Source organism: Helianthus annuus, chromosome 14 (genome assembly GCF_002127325.2).
Source record: "Helianthus annuus cultivar XRQ/B chromosome 14, HanXRQr2.0-SUNRISE, whole genome shotgun sequence".
NCBI lineage: Eukaryota > Viridiplantae > Streptophyta > Magnoliopsida > Asterales > Asteraceae > Helianthus > Helianthus annuus.
In genome coordinates, this window is record NC_035446.2 from 105,219,524 (window position 1) to 105,234,708 (window position 15,185).

Sequence of the window (15,185 nt, forward strand, 5' to 3'; positions counted from 1 at the left end):
CCATGTTCTACAAACCATGCACACCATCACCATGCACACTATTACCACCATATTCGCCTTAACCTACCCACGTTGCTTTTGTCTTCAGCATTTTCTAGTAGTTTAGATAATTAGTAGTAGTGGGTTTAGTGGTATTCTTCATGTTTAGTTATTTTCATTTTTAATTTGTAAGCCTATAAAATGGCAGTAGATGTTATGAGTTTTCTTATGAATGAAATATGAATTAAATCTTGGTTTCTCTCTAATTTTCTTTCAAGCTTCGATCTATTTTCTTTGGATCAATTGGTTAACGATTAGGTTCGTAACAGATCGGTTGTTCAGTATTAATAAAGAAATTATTTTCACATGTCAATCACATACCATTTTTCACAATTTAACCGGTATATTCAGTGGCGAAGCTTGAAAATTTCCATGGGGATTCGGAAGTCACCAAACCAAAAAATTCTATATAAGTTTTTTTTTTATTTTTTTTTATTTTTTTTTATAAAACCGGGGGGGTCGAAAACGTATATACCTAAAAATTCTATACGAAACGTACATACATAATACTATTGAGCAAAAAGTTCGGAAAGTCCCTCGGGCCCCTTGAAAACTACGCCCCTGGGCGTATTCAGATTCAATTGTCACGAGGCTGTAAAGTTGCTTTAAATATTCTTGAGTCTTAAAACTTCTATGCCTTACGGTAGATATCATTTACTTGTTCTTCATCATCTTTAGTCTTAAGGCAATCAGAGAAGGTCGACTATTAGTATTGTTGTTAGGGGTGTTCGATGGATCGAATAACAAATTTTCGATTTAATCGAATCGAACTTTTTGAATTTTTATTTTTTACTTGAATTCGTATTCAATTCGAATTCGATTTAGACATTTTGTATCTGATTCGAATTTTATGCCCAATTCAAAATTCAATTTGATTCGTATTTGAAACTTGAATGAATTCAAATTCAGCCTAAATAATAAATTATTTACTTTTATTTTTAAATTACTACAAACTAATTATAAGATAGAGTTTGGCCCAAATTTAGAATGTTTTTTATGTGTGTGTATATATATATGTATAATTTGAATGGGTGCTGCTAAATGTACCCCATTTTCTACTGAACGTACCCCTTCTTTAACTTTCACATTAATACAATTTAAACCCTTTTGTTTTTTTGTCATTTTGTTATCTTTAATTATTATTATTACTAGCATTTGCTTTTAAAACATTATTTTATTTAAAAAGATTTTTTTTTGTTATTTGAAAAAAAATCGTTTTCTTATGTTTTAAACTAAGGCGAGTCATTTTAATTTTGAAGTGGGATTTTTTTTCGTTCATAACGGCTTGAAGTGGGAGTTCGAATTTAGTTTGTATAAGCAATAATACACAAAAATTTAAATGAAGGTTTGAAGCCAACCAACTTAATGTAGTTTTCGAGTTAAAAGAAGAGAAATATATTTGAGAATAACCACTTTAATTTGTAGATAATGATTTATTTCTGCTAGAAAGGAAGGACCTGGTGTATTTTCATAGCCATGCCCGTGGTTCGGAGAAATGGAAAAAAACAATATACTTGGTCATGCAAACGGCTGTTTGGTGTATATGGCGGAGCCGCAACGAGCTTGCTTTTAATAGGAAACAGCCCCGCCTATGGTGTGTGGTCGAGGAAGTCAAGGCGCTAAGCTACTTGTGGGTCAAGAGCCGAGCAAGAGTGGCCTCGCTAACTTGGGAACAATGGAGCAGCTTTAGTATCTCTTGTATGGGTGTATAATATGGATAGTGGTTTAGTGCAGAATTGCCTGTGTACTTTATCTTTGTTGTTTGTAATATCTGGTGGTCTGGGTTAATAGTTGTTAATCCAGCAGCATATAATTATATATAATAATGCATTTGTTGGCCGTTCAAAAAAAAAATTTGTAGATAATGATTTTGATTAGTCAATAACATACCCTCACAATAATTAAATTTCAACTTATGTCGACTATTGATTATTGATTGATATTACATCTTTGATCAAAGCATTTTATTACCTAATGTGCTAGTTAACGTTTTTTTCTTTTTGTATTTTATTACTTTTAATAAATAAAAGTTGTTAATTATATTATAATACATTTTAATATAATAATGATAGTAGTAGAAATAGAAAGATGAGAGAACTAAAATATGAAATAAATAAAAAAAATATAAACTCAATTGTTTTTTCGAGAAAAGTTCTAAAACTTTTTTATTGTTTAAAAAATATCTTTTTTTTTATTAATTTGTTGTGACGTTTTATAGAAATATAATAAAATACTAAAAGTGTCTTCAAAAACAATATTCGAATTATATAGAGGGGTGAAATTTGACAACTTTTAAACTGTATTTTTAGAAAGGGGGTATGACTAGTAAAAAAGGGGGTGCATTTAGCCAACCCCAATTTGAATTCAACTTTTGAATCAAATCCAATAGAAAATCATAAATCGTATTTGATTCGAATAGTTGACTTGAATTTGAATCGAATTGAACTCGAATATCTGAAAACCGAATTCGAAGCTTGATAATCGAATTCGAATCGAGTCGAATTTTCAAATTTTCAAATTCGAATCACACTGAACACCCTAATTGTTGTGAAAACAATGTCAACTCTAAATTTAATTCAAGTTACATTCTGTTATAAATGTGTCGTCACTAAACTTGAATTGTATAAGTACCTTTTCTTAGTACACACTTTTGACTATGTGTTAGTTTATTTTAGAGTAAATTACAAAAATCGTCCTTTATGTATGTCACTTATTGCAAACTGTATCCTTTGTCTTCAATAATTATAGAAAACGTATTCCATGTTTGCAAACCCTTGCAAGTTATGTCCTTTAGCCCTAACTCAATTATTTTTTTGTGGTTAAATCTGACTAAATGGACCCCACATGAGGGTATTTTGGTCATTTTACTCTCATGTAAGGTCCATTTGTTCAGATTTAACCACAAAAATACCCTCATGTGGGTCCATTTGGTTAGATTTAACCATAAAAATTAACTGAGTTAGGGCTAAAAGACATAAATTGCAAGGGTTTGCAAACATTGAGTACGTTTTCTGTAATTATTGAAGACAAATGACACAGTTTTCAATAAGTGACATACATAAAGGACGATTTTTGTAATTTACTCTTTATTTTAACACAATCATTAAACATATCTGCACCAATGTGAAACATGTAAAATTATGTGAATTCAGTCTTATTTAATACAAAATCACGTTCCTTGAAAAAAAAAAAAAAAAAAAAAAAACAAGCACCTAAACAAACAAAATAAACAAAACTGTATTAAATTTTTTGATAGGGAACAAAGACCATGGGGTTGTATGATGGACTTCACGAGCTTCCCATGCAAGAGTTGCAGACGGTCATTGACTCATGAGACAAGGAATGAGGAATCTACTATTCAAACCACATTTCCTTTTATTTTATTTTTTTTACTTTTATATATTCGATCTTTTCAATATAGAATTAACACACAAGTATACATACATACATGCACACTATAGCATTGTAATTAAAGCGCGAAACTACAACCATCCTTGTGATTACATTATGAAACAATATATTGCATCTACAATGTTGTGCTCTTAGATTTGTCGTTAACTGTAACGTCATGCTATTCATTCATTCTAATGACAAGTTTTAAGAATTCCTACACCTAAGATATCCTTACATAAGAACAAACGTACCGGGAAGAATTATTGATCAACCGATTTAATTAGTACAATTATAAATAATTAAATACTATATGGAAGTTTTTTTTTTTTTTTGAACGACTGATTTTTCTCCTTATATACTTAGACCTCTTAAGGATTGAAACTCGGTCTCCTCACGAAAGATAATTCAACTTAACCACTAAGTTATAACCTAAGTGGCAAATACTATATGGAAGTTAAGTAACTAAATTATTAATTTTTAAAAATGGTTTATAGTTAATAAAAAGAAATGAAAAAGTTGTTCGGAAGAAAGAGACATTGAACAATAAAAGTGGTTGTCAAATCAAACTGCATCCATACATACCATAACCATGTGATTTGTAAATGCTAAAAAAGGTTTCATTCTAATTGGGCCCCAACGAATGACATTTTCTCATGGTTGGGGCAGATGCTTCATCACCTTAGCCCAGCCTTCTATACCCCTCCCTCCCTACTGCCTTTTTTTTTTTTTTCTTTTTTTATTATTTTTTTTTTTCTAACGGCGGAGATTTCGTAAGCACATCTCTAGCTCCTATATGGTACAGGGATACAATAAAAAGAAGTTCAATATTCAATAACCTAAGATTAGAAATTGAAATTCCACAAACTCTCCAATCTAAAAGATTCATTTTCCCTCAATGTTTTATATAAGGGAATGCCACCAATTTTATCTCCTACAACACTACATAAGTTCTATGATTTCAGCCTTAATGTTTTTCTCGTCTCGTGCTTTCATACAGGGCCGGCTTAAACGTTTTTGGGGGCCTAAAGCGAAATAAATTTTTAGGCCCTTTTTTCGTATCAAGTGCTTAACTATTAAGGTATAAACTAGCATTTAACATCAACAAATCAAGTGTTTAACCATTATGGTATAAAGTATTAGCAAATTAGGAGCATAAATTATCACTCAAAATCAATAGTCTTAACGATTCAGGAAAGCCATTACACAAACGATTCAAAGCTATTACATAGAAGTGATGAATGATCAAAATTACCAAAAAGGTGATTAACAAAATTGAGAACAAAGCAAATTATTTCTCCATTAAATTGTAGTTGCTGTTTCATTGTTCGAAGGCCACTTTATTTATTTTCTTGAAACTCAAACACATGACCTAACTTTGACTTCTGTTTGATTCCCTTTTCATTTACCCAATACAAACAACACAAGGCCAATGATATCAAATATATATATATATATATAAATTAATAAAAACCCAAGATGAGAGGGCCCTAAGAAATGAAGATTCTAAGCTGGTGCCTTGTTTCACTTACCCTTCAGCTGGCATTGCTTCCATATACACCAAAGAGTGATCTGCAGATTTTCTCATTCCTTACTTTCCATATATACTCCCTCCCGCCTACGTGCCCACTGCCGAGATTTCATATATCTTAAAAAAGTAATAGTTATAGTAATTAGTTCTTATGATTTTGAGTTTTTGAAAATATAATTAAATTAGAACCTGTTCTAATTATAATTCGGAAACTTTGTTGAAGTGTTTGAATTTGTTGGAACTATGAACAATACGAAACAGTTGAATTACGAGAAAAATAATAATATGTACTAACTATATTTTTTTCATGATAAAACAAAATATAAATATTAGGGATTTGAATATTCATATAAATTGAGTTCTCTTAAAGCTCAAGTTTAAATATCTTTATTTCAAGAAAAGCTTTATGGAATTACATTTTTAGTTATACTCATATACGCTTTTTAGAGATAGGCGTAAACCTAATAACATATGTAATACGATTAAAAAAATAAAAGAATATGGTTAATCCGGTGAAACAAAAAAAAAAATTATTTTGTTGGTTAGATTTAAGGATTTTTTAGCATCTTGGAAAACCCGAATTACGTCATCGTTAAATGTCTAGGTTAAATTTTATAAAGAAAATTAAACCTTTCAAGTAAAAATTTTAAATCCCTATAATCTAAATAAATAATTAATAATAAATTTAAAAACAATTATTAGTTAAAATAATTAAATTCAGGAATTGAGAAGAAAAATTTGGCAAGAAGGGCCGGTGGAATTTCAAGAGTACAACCCGAGCCTCACCTTTTTCAAGCCTTTTTTGTTTGACATTCAAAAGGTTATTATTCATTAGCCATTTCACTTTCTATATTTATATGATAAATCCTTCTATCTGAAAATGTTCTGTCTCGCTATGTGGGCCTATAAACGATCCGAACGAACACGAATATAGGCATGTTCGTGTTCGTTCATTTAACTTTAACCGAACATGAACACGAACATATAGTCGAACGCATTTTTTTGTTCGTGTTCGTTCATTAAGACATCGGGCATGTTCGTTCGTTTAAATCCTAAACGAACAGTTCACTAACATAAACGAACACAAACGAACATAAAAAAAATTAACTGAACATATTTGAATAAACATAAATTAACATGATTGAAGAAACAAGTCTAATATATTACATTTCATCCGAAAACACATCTAAATAAGTGTTCATAGATATACTAATTAGTTATATTTATATAAGTAGTTAGAAAACCTAATATTTATATAAATATAACTATTCAAGTATGTATTAAAATTTAAACGAACATAAACGAACGTAAATAAACGAACGTTCACGAACATAAATGAACGAACATAAAAGAATGTTCACGAACATAAATGAACGAACACAAGGTGTGTTCATGTTCGTTCATTTAATTAAACGAACAAATTTTTTTGTTCGTTTACGTTCGTTTATTAAATAAATGAACATAAACGAACTTCCCGCCGAACAAGTTCATGAACAGTTCATGAACGTTCGGTTCGTTTACAGGCCTATCGCTATGGTTGCGAAATGGGAGTGGAGACATAAGGATGAACCAAATTAGTTGTGGGCTTGTGTTGTTTCGCCTATACACGGATCATACAAAGGTGAAAAATCGGAACCCTTTAAAAGTACCATCTCGGATAGGTGGAAAGACATACGATCGATTGAGGGATGTCTTGCTAAGGTGGTGTTGGGATCTGAGTGTGTATTTGTGTGTGTTATCAATAAAAAGTGAAGTGTAATTGATCATTTTTTATTATGAAAGCAATTAAATAAATGTAGCAGAAATTAAACACAAACACAAACACAAATATGGAAAGTTGTCATATTATATTTTAAATATAATCAAAAGTATACAATTACAAGTATAAATCACACTCCCCCTCAGCCTGATCACTAATTTTTTATTCATACAAAAGGAATGTTTTCAAAGTGTAGATCTGAATAGAGAAGATCTATTTATAGTAAGTACAACATCTATTAGATAACCAAGGTTGGCGTCACACTGATAGTGACATCTAACATTTTTAACAAAAAATTCATAGATATTAGAAACATCTTATCATTCTTAGCAACTGTTCTAAGACTCTTAACAATTGTTCACAGACTGTGTTATAGTATCAATATTTGTTCTGGGAAACCTCTATTTGTTTATGTAAAACATCTGTTCAGGCTAAATAAGTGTTTTAGTATTTTCATTAGTGTTTTATTCTTCATCAAAGTTTTGATCTTCAACAGAATTTTGATCTTCATCAACAGAGCTTTAAAACTTTCAACATATCTTTGAGTCTTCAAACATATTTTCTATCAGTGTTTAAGATTCACTATCTTTTGGAGGAGTGGATCTTCATGACTTGATTTATTCATGATCAGACTAGCATATTTTGGCTTTATAACCATCTGTTCTTTTATAGGTTCAACAATCTCCCCCTAGAAAAGATGATGTCGAGACTAAACTTTATTTTGATCATTGTCTAGGCCTCATCATCTTTTCTCTTATCTGGCCTTTGAATTGTAATTTAAACTTCATAGAGTAAAGATCTTCTGTATCCCTTTCAAGTTCAAAACCCAATAGGTCTTATAGATCTTCATTTTTCAAACAGAAAGCATTATTCATGGAGATCTTTTCAACATCTCTATCTGCTCCGAGTAAGGTCAATTCATGGCTAATATTATCTGATTTCCATTTTAGAATTTTGGAGCTGGAAGGATTTGTTAGGGAAAAAGTTATTGGAGATGAGTTAGGAGAAGGTGGTCTATCTATCATTTGACCAATAAGATCACCAACATTTGGTATTACAAACATGAGTTGATTTCTGATCCTTCCCTTCCTGTAATAATCTTCAAATTCTATCATCTCTTCAACAGACATCTTTTTTTGTCTTTTCAAGTAAGTTCTTACTATTGAAGACATGTTTTTGGTAGATTGATATTTAGTTGGGGCAACCAAAGTTTTGATTGGAAAGTCTATTTGATCATATGCTGGCTTTCTTGGAATTGAAGGGTCTTTTTCTTTAAGTTCTTCCAACTTCTTGTAATTTTCTTCAATAGTTGTTTCACTCCATCTTGCCATTGATCTTAAACTTCCAAAATTAGTAGCAACCATCACTTCTTTCATTCTTTTTAACTGCAAAGCCATTTTATCATTTGGCCTTTTTCCAGCCATCTAATTTTGGAGGTGTAGGTTTGTTTAATGGGTCAAGGAGCATTTTTTCTATCATTAGGATTTCATCTAGTAAGGCTTCAGTTGTCCACCCTGAGAATTGAGCTCTTGTTACTTTCTATGGTTTATTTTTCATTATGTGATCTAAATTATCCTCTCTCGATGTCTTTTTAAGTTCGGGATTTGTGACTAGAGCATGAGAGAGTTTCATGCAGACATCTTTGGAATAATCTTAAAGAGCATTTACTTTTCCGAGTTCTTCAATCAAAATAAATTGTGCATATTTATCATCCTTCCCTTTACTCTTCTCAGCAACTATCTTTTCAGCTTGTTTCAATTTGAAATACGTATTCTTTGACATTTGTAGGCTTCAGAAAGTTGTGTATAGATGGGAATGTTAGCTGGCTTGAATCATCAGTAGCGTAGAAGGACTGTATTTTAGAAGATACAAAGGATACTTCCAAAGGATGTGTCATGGCAATTAATGTTGTGGTAGTTGATGGAGTAGATGTTGATGAAGAAGCTGGATTAGGTTCTGAAATGGTGGTAATGATTGCTTTTGTGGTGGTGATGAATTGGAAGTGATAGAGGTTGTAGTTTTAATGGGTGTAACTAGTGGAGTTTTTTCATCCTCCCTCATATTGGATGATAAAGTTCTGTCCCCTTCCCCTGGTATAAGGAATAGGTTCTTTTGGTGGAGGAAATGGAGTGTGAGTTGTTGTTTTTCTCTTTAGTAAACCAGTAGGAGCCCTTGTGATATGGGTTTTTCCTGGTTCAGAAGTGGTGACAAGAGTTGTTATTGTTGTTGTAACATCTGTTTGCATATTTTCAATACCAACGGATGTTTCTATGAAGGACACAAACAGTGGTTTGGGTAGTAGGGATGAGCGTGGTACCGGTACCGAAATTTGTCAAAATTGGGCACCGGTACCAAAATATTCGATACGGTATGGTACCGGTATTTGAAGGTAACATTTGGTATTTTACCAGTACCGTACCGAACCGGTACCTGTACCGAAATGCCAAAAAGTGGGTACCGGTACCGAAAAAATTCGGTATGGAGTATCCAGTACCAAATGATCATCCCTACTGTGTAGTTTGTGTGGATTGAGGAGTAGTGATTTTAACTTTCCTTGTACGTTGTTTTCGATCAGGTGCTTCTTTTGAAGTGCCCGAATTTTCCTGAGCTTTTAGCTTTTGAAAATTGTTTTTCTTTCCTCTTCTCTTTCTTTATGGCATCCTCTTTTGCCTTTTTGTTAGCAAACATATCAGGTTTCTTTTGAGCTCTTTTAACATGGGGATGTAATTTTCTCATTAAATGGTATAAATAAATGCATGGAATTAAATAAATGTTGACAGATCAGAGTGTGTATTTGTGTGTGTTATCAATGAAATAGTGAAGTGTAGTTGATTATATTTTATAATGAAAGGAATTAAATAAATGCAGCAAAAATTAAACACAATCACAAATATGCAAAGTTGTCATATTGTATTATAAAAATAATCAAAAGCTTACAATTACAAGTATGAATCTTACTCCCCTCAGCTTGATCACTAACTTCATGTCTGTACATAAGGAATGTTTTCAAAGTGATAAATAGATTTGAACACAGAAGATCCATTTATAATAAGTACAAACATCTGTTAGATAACCAGGGCTGACGTCACCTTGATAGTGACATCTAACATTCATAACATAATAGATTCTCAGATGTCAGAAACATTTGAACATTCTTAACATCTGTTCTAAGACTCTTAACAATTGTTTACAGACTCTGTTATAGTATCAATATCTATTCTAGGAAACCTCTGTTTGTTTATGTAAAACATCTGTCAGGCTAAACAAATGTTTTAGCTTTTTCATCAATGCTTTATTCTTCATGAGAGCTTTGATCTTCAACAGACTTTTGATTTTCATCAACAGAGCTTTCAAACCTTCAACAGATCTTGGAGTCTTCAAACAGATCTTCTGTTAGTGTTCAAGATTCACTATCTTTGGAAGTAGTGGACCTTCATGACTTGATTTATTCATGATCATACTAGCATATTTTGGCTTTACAATCATTTGTTCTTTAATTCGTTTAACATGTGGGGATTAAAATAAATGAGAGTATTATAGTAAAGGTGGGAGAAGGGAAAATACACTCTTCTAAAAAGACTATTGGGTGGGAATAGGTCCTTTGAAGGATCGATTCCCTCTGGCTTACAGGTTGGCTGCAAACAAAATTAGGTTTGTGTCCTTGTGTGAAGAAATGCTTGGGAACTCGCCTTTGTGGAGTTGGGGTTGGATTAAAAACCCATCCTTCGATTCTGAATGGATGCATGTTGGTGCGCTAATGAGATTCTACAAAGAATTCCTCTTTCATGTGGCAAGGACATGTGGATATGGACCGACGATTAGGGTAAAAAAAATTCAACCAAATGGTTAAGGCTCATGATCAGTTCCAGATTTTCGGTCTTGAGTAATGGGGGGTATAGTCCGTTGGAACTCTTGTGCCCCTTTGAAAGTGAATTACCTACTATGATGAGCTAATTTAGGTAAGGTTGATTGAAAAGTAGCGTTGGTAAGGGGTGTACAAGGCATAGATGTTATGTGTTATAGCTGTGGGATAAAAGAAGAAAATTGCAATCACATTATTGCATCTTGCTTTTATGCAAGAGTGATTTGGTGGCACAACCTACGGTGGCTCAGGATTCCGACAGTGACCGAATTGAAGTCAGTTACCCAGATTCTAGTTCATGTGGCTACTCAAGTGGGTTAAAAAAAATGGAAGAAACCTGCTCAAATGTTAGTAATCCCTACGTTTTGAAGGATTTGGCTCAACCGTAACGACAAGATCTTTAAAGGGAACTTGATAGCAGGGCGAGAATTGGTGGAGTTAATAACGGAGGACTCGTTTATGTGGCTCAAAAATAGTGAGGCAATAATTACAGTGACCTGGGAGAATTGGTTTGATTTCGACATCATGGCAATGTTGTAACCTGTTTTGTTTCTTTTTCTTTCACGTATGTTTTCTTCCAGGCCTCTTACTGGAGCTTTATTAGTTTTAATAAAGTTTGCACCGTTCAAAAAAAGATAATCATATAAACAATATTATATAAAATTATCACCGTAAGTTTCTAAAATCCTTCAATTTTTTAAGTTATTAAAATGTGTTGGTGATTATAGCTTCATCAAGTCATTTTAGTAAATTGAAATTTACATAAAACTAAAGACAAAGAATCTATATATATAATAAAGCAAACCATTGGGGGACACATGTCACCCAATGGTGCAAGCCAACTCAGCAGGCCATGTCAGCATCTATGTGGCACACCTCATAGTTGAGGATTGAACCAAGGCTTCTCATTTACGCTTAAACCTTCTCTCTCCTCTCAAAACCCTAAATCGGACTCTCTCTCTTTTTCCTCTCTGAACGAAGACGGCGAACACAGGAACTATAATCGATCCAATAATTTTTTTCAAGACTCATCGGATTTGAAGTCAGATCGTCTACGGTACTATCTAATTATAGTATTTCATGATCGATTATATGTTTTCATATGGCTAATTTTGCAGGAAATCACATCGACGGGGATCAAATCGGTGATTTAGTGAAGAGGTATAACCAATCTTTTTAGGTAACTTTCTTCATCGATGGTATTCATGCTTCATTCCGACAACCCCATCAGTTACATAAGATTTAGTTTTCTTTGATTCGATTTTCGGATTCAATGGTTTTGTTAGATTGTTCGTTTGTGAGTAGTTGATGTTACTGATTGTCATAGCCGATTAGGGTTTTAATTCATTTATACAGTTTTTTTATGGTCTCTAATAGTCGATTCTGATGTTTGGATTTTTTTGTGTTTTAGGGTTTTAAATTCGTTGTTCATGTATTGTTATTTGTTGATGTTACTGTTGTTGGTAGCCGATTAAGTGTTTAATTCCTGTGTACAGTTTCTTTTATTTAGAATCTGTAATAGTGTATTTCGATTTTGATCATTTGTTGGTTTTAGAAATGGTTGATTTTAAGATTTTTGAATTGAGTTTGTTTAGCTGTAAGCCTGCCCTTCTTACTTACCTGTCTGAAGTGTGTGTTATAAAAAAAAAAGAACCAATTGATGACTTAATTTAAGTGTCTGATGAATAGGTGCATAATGCGGTTGTTGCGCCTGTATTTGAACAGAGTGTTGATGACGAAGTACCGGTTACTTTTGTTTTTGACAACGTTTATGTAAGTTTTTATTATTTAGGTTTTCATAATATTAATGTATGTTTTGTAAATCCAGTTGAAGTCATTAGTTGTAGGAAAACCAGATTTAATGGTAGCTATTATTTAATCTTATATTCTGATTTGTAGAGTTTGAAGAAGAAGTGGGCACAAACTCATGGATTGGATCGAAAGATGGATTTGACCATCAAGGACAGCGCTGGTCAAACTTGGATTGTGGCTATTGGTAAGGAGTTCTCACAATGCTCTCTGCGATTCAATGTTACCGGTATGTGATAGTTTGTTAGAGACAAACAGTCCGGTATTTGGTTCTTCGTTTCAGATGGTTTTTCTTAAAAGTAAAGGTATGTTGCTTTATAACTGAGTTGGTGAAGGTACATGGTATTATTTGGTAGTATTTTTTTTGCATACACTGTTCATCGTTAGAATACATTTAGTGGTATGTTTTTGGTGTGGTTGTTACGTAGATCAGATGTCATGGTAGATGTTGGTGATACTTTTTTTGGGCCTTTTATATTTGTGGCCGAAGTACTTAGTTTTGAATGCTTATATGACTAGACTGTGTTTCTGTTTTTTTTTTCTACATGTTTTTTATTAGTATCCTATTTTTAGTGTAATCAACATTTTTTTTTTTTGGAAATTTTATGTTTCTTAGTTTGATAATTAAGAAAATTAGTGATCATATTAAACTTCATTAACGTAATTTGTTTGAAAAAATTGGTTATGCCGTCACTTTTTAAAAAGAAAATGATATAAAAATAAAGTTTCGTATGATTTTGTTTCCTATTTTAATTTTGTAACCCACGATATATATTTAAAAAAAAACTGCCACATTCTATAGGATTACCTATAATTAGGTTGAATTTATGTTGTTTCCTTTTTACACGCATATATAAACTTAAGAATACTTTCCATTTAAATTTTTTTTATAAAAATAAAAAAAGGTTGGTTATTGAAATTAAAAGGTTTGAAATTAGAATATAGTTTTTTTTATATTTGTGTTTGAAATTCTAAATTATATTTGACCGTTTTATTTAAGTTTTTAATAAAACATTCCTAAGTTTTGTTTTTAATGATGGAAAGTAAGAATCGTTTTTTAATATTTTGTATTGAAGTTTTGTAAACCATTACAATCATGCCATATTTAATTAATCAATTAACTTGAATAAATAAATTCCTAAATCTTTAAGATGATTTGTAGTTTTTTTAGAAATGTAAACCCATTTCTAAAAATAAAAATGTCTTTAATTTCGGGCAAGATTTTGTTTTCTAATAAATTTTTTAACTTTACAAAAATAAGTAAACTAAATTTGTATATATATATTTAGTTAATACATTCATTTGATTTCATTACGAATTATTTTCTAACATTAATCATCTCAGTTCGGCTCAAATATCATACAAATGGATGAAAATAATGTTACTTTCTTAAACAATCTTGATTGGAGATCCAAGTTGTTTACCATCAAAATCAAGGTGTTAAGACTTTGGATTCGTGTGAATCCAAAAAGAGAAGGAGAAATCCTTGGTACTGAAATGGTGGTCATGGATGAGCAGGTTGGTTTGAATGTCATTTGATTTTTAAAATGTAGCTTATTTTTTATATTTTTGTCTATACTTACCAATTTTTTTCTATTTTTATTAGGGTACCAGGATGCAGGCAACTGTTTGGAGCAAGTTCATGAAAAAACATGAAATTTTGCTTTATGAAAACGAGTCTTATAACATTTATAAATCTCAACTTTCTGTCATTAAGTCAAATTTCAAACACTTTGATAAGGAACATACTATTAGCTTAAACTTTGATACATCTGTTAAAAAGTGTGAGAACTTTGATGGAAGTTTATATGGTATTCGTTTAGCATCTTTTGAGTCCATTAAAAGCGGTGAAGTCGATGTCAAGTTTCGAGTTGGTTTGTACTTCATCATATATACCAACAATATTCTAAATGAAGAAATATATAAATATAGATTAATTTTTAATTTTTTTTTGTGCTAATTACATTATTTATTAATCAATTTTTTTTTTCAGATTTTATTGGATATGTAGATGAGTGGTCTGAAACAGAGATGACCAAAACGAAGATGGGAAAAGATAGCAAATACATGAACTTGCAATTGCTGGATGAAGAGTCTGTTAATTAAATTCTAAATTAAGTTTATTGTAACTGTAGTGTCAAGTATCTTTTTTATTACAGGATATCCTCTGATATGTTTATTTTGTATTTATGTAGGGGTATCAAGTTAAACTGCACTTTATGGGATGAGTATTGCGATGAGATGTTTGGTTACATTCAGAGTCATAAAGAAGAAGTTCATGTTGTTCTGCTTGTGCAGTTTGGTAGTTTCAACAAGTATAAAGGTATTAAATCATTAAATACTTTTTTAATTTTATAAAATTTTTATATCATTTACGAAGTTGAATATCCTAATATCTGATATTAATTTTTTTACACAGGGAAGACGACGCTATCTAATGCTTTCCATATAACAAGGTTGTTTATCAATGCTGACATAGAGGAGATTCGTTCATTTAGAACAAAGTCTCCTTAGGATAATCTTGATTTGAGCAAACTAAAACCTGTTTAAACTTCGGTTCTTCAGCACCGTCTTCAGCATCCTCAATGACCATAGTTGTCTCAACCTTCCGAGTGCACTCCTCACAACCAAGGTAGTACCAATCATCTTTATCATCCACACCTATGATCGTACCAAGAACTATGACCTCACAAGGCTGAAATTATATGTAAGACATTAGAGTTATAAAAATGAATTTTTGAAACAAATTTTGTGTAATGTATTTAGTTAAAATATTAAAAAGTAGACACAAACCT

The 15,185-nt window shown here is 31.6% G+C and overlaps 1 protein-coding gene across 1 annotated transcript; it reads left to right on the plus strand.

Annotated features, from left to right (window-relative positions):
* The first annotated feature begins 13,755 nt into the window (after positions 1–13,755).
* On the plus strand, positions 13,756–14,828 carry LOC110907068 (replication protein A 70 kDa DNA-binding subunit E-like). Its single transcript, XM_022152102.1, has 5 exons — positions 13,756–13,908; positions 13,997–14,264; positions 14,384–14,483; positions 14,586–14,705; positions 14,810–14,828. Exons 1-5 carry the CDS (start codon positions 13,756–13,758, stop codon positions 14,826–14,828), a joined length of 660 nt encoding a protein of 219 aa, XP_022007794.1.
* Positions 14,829–15,185: the final 357 nt, after the last annotated feature.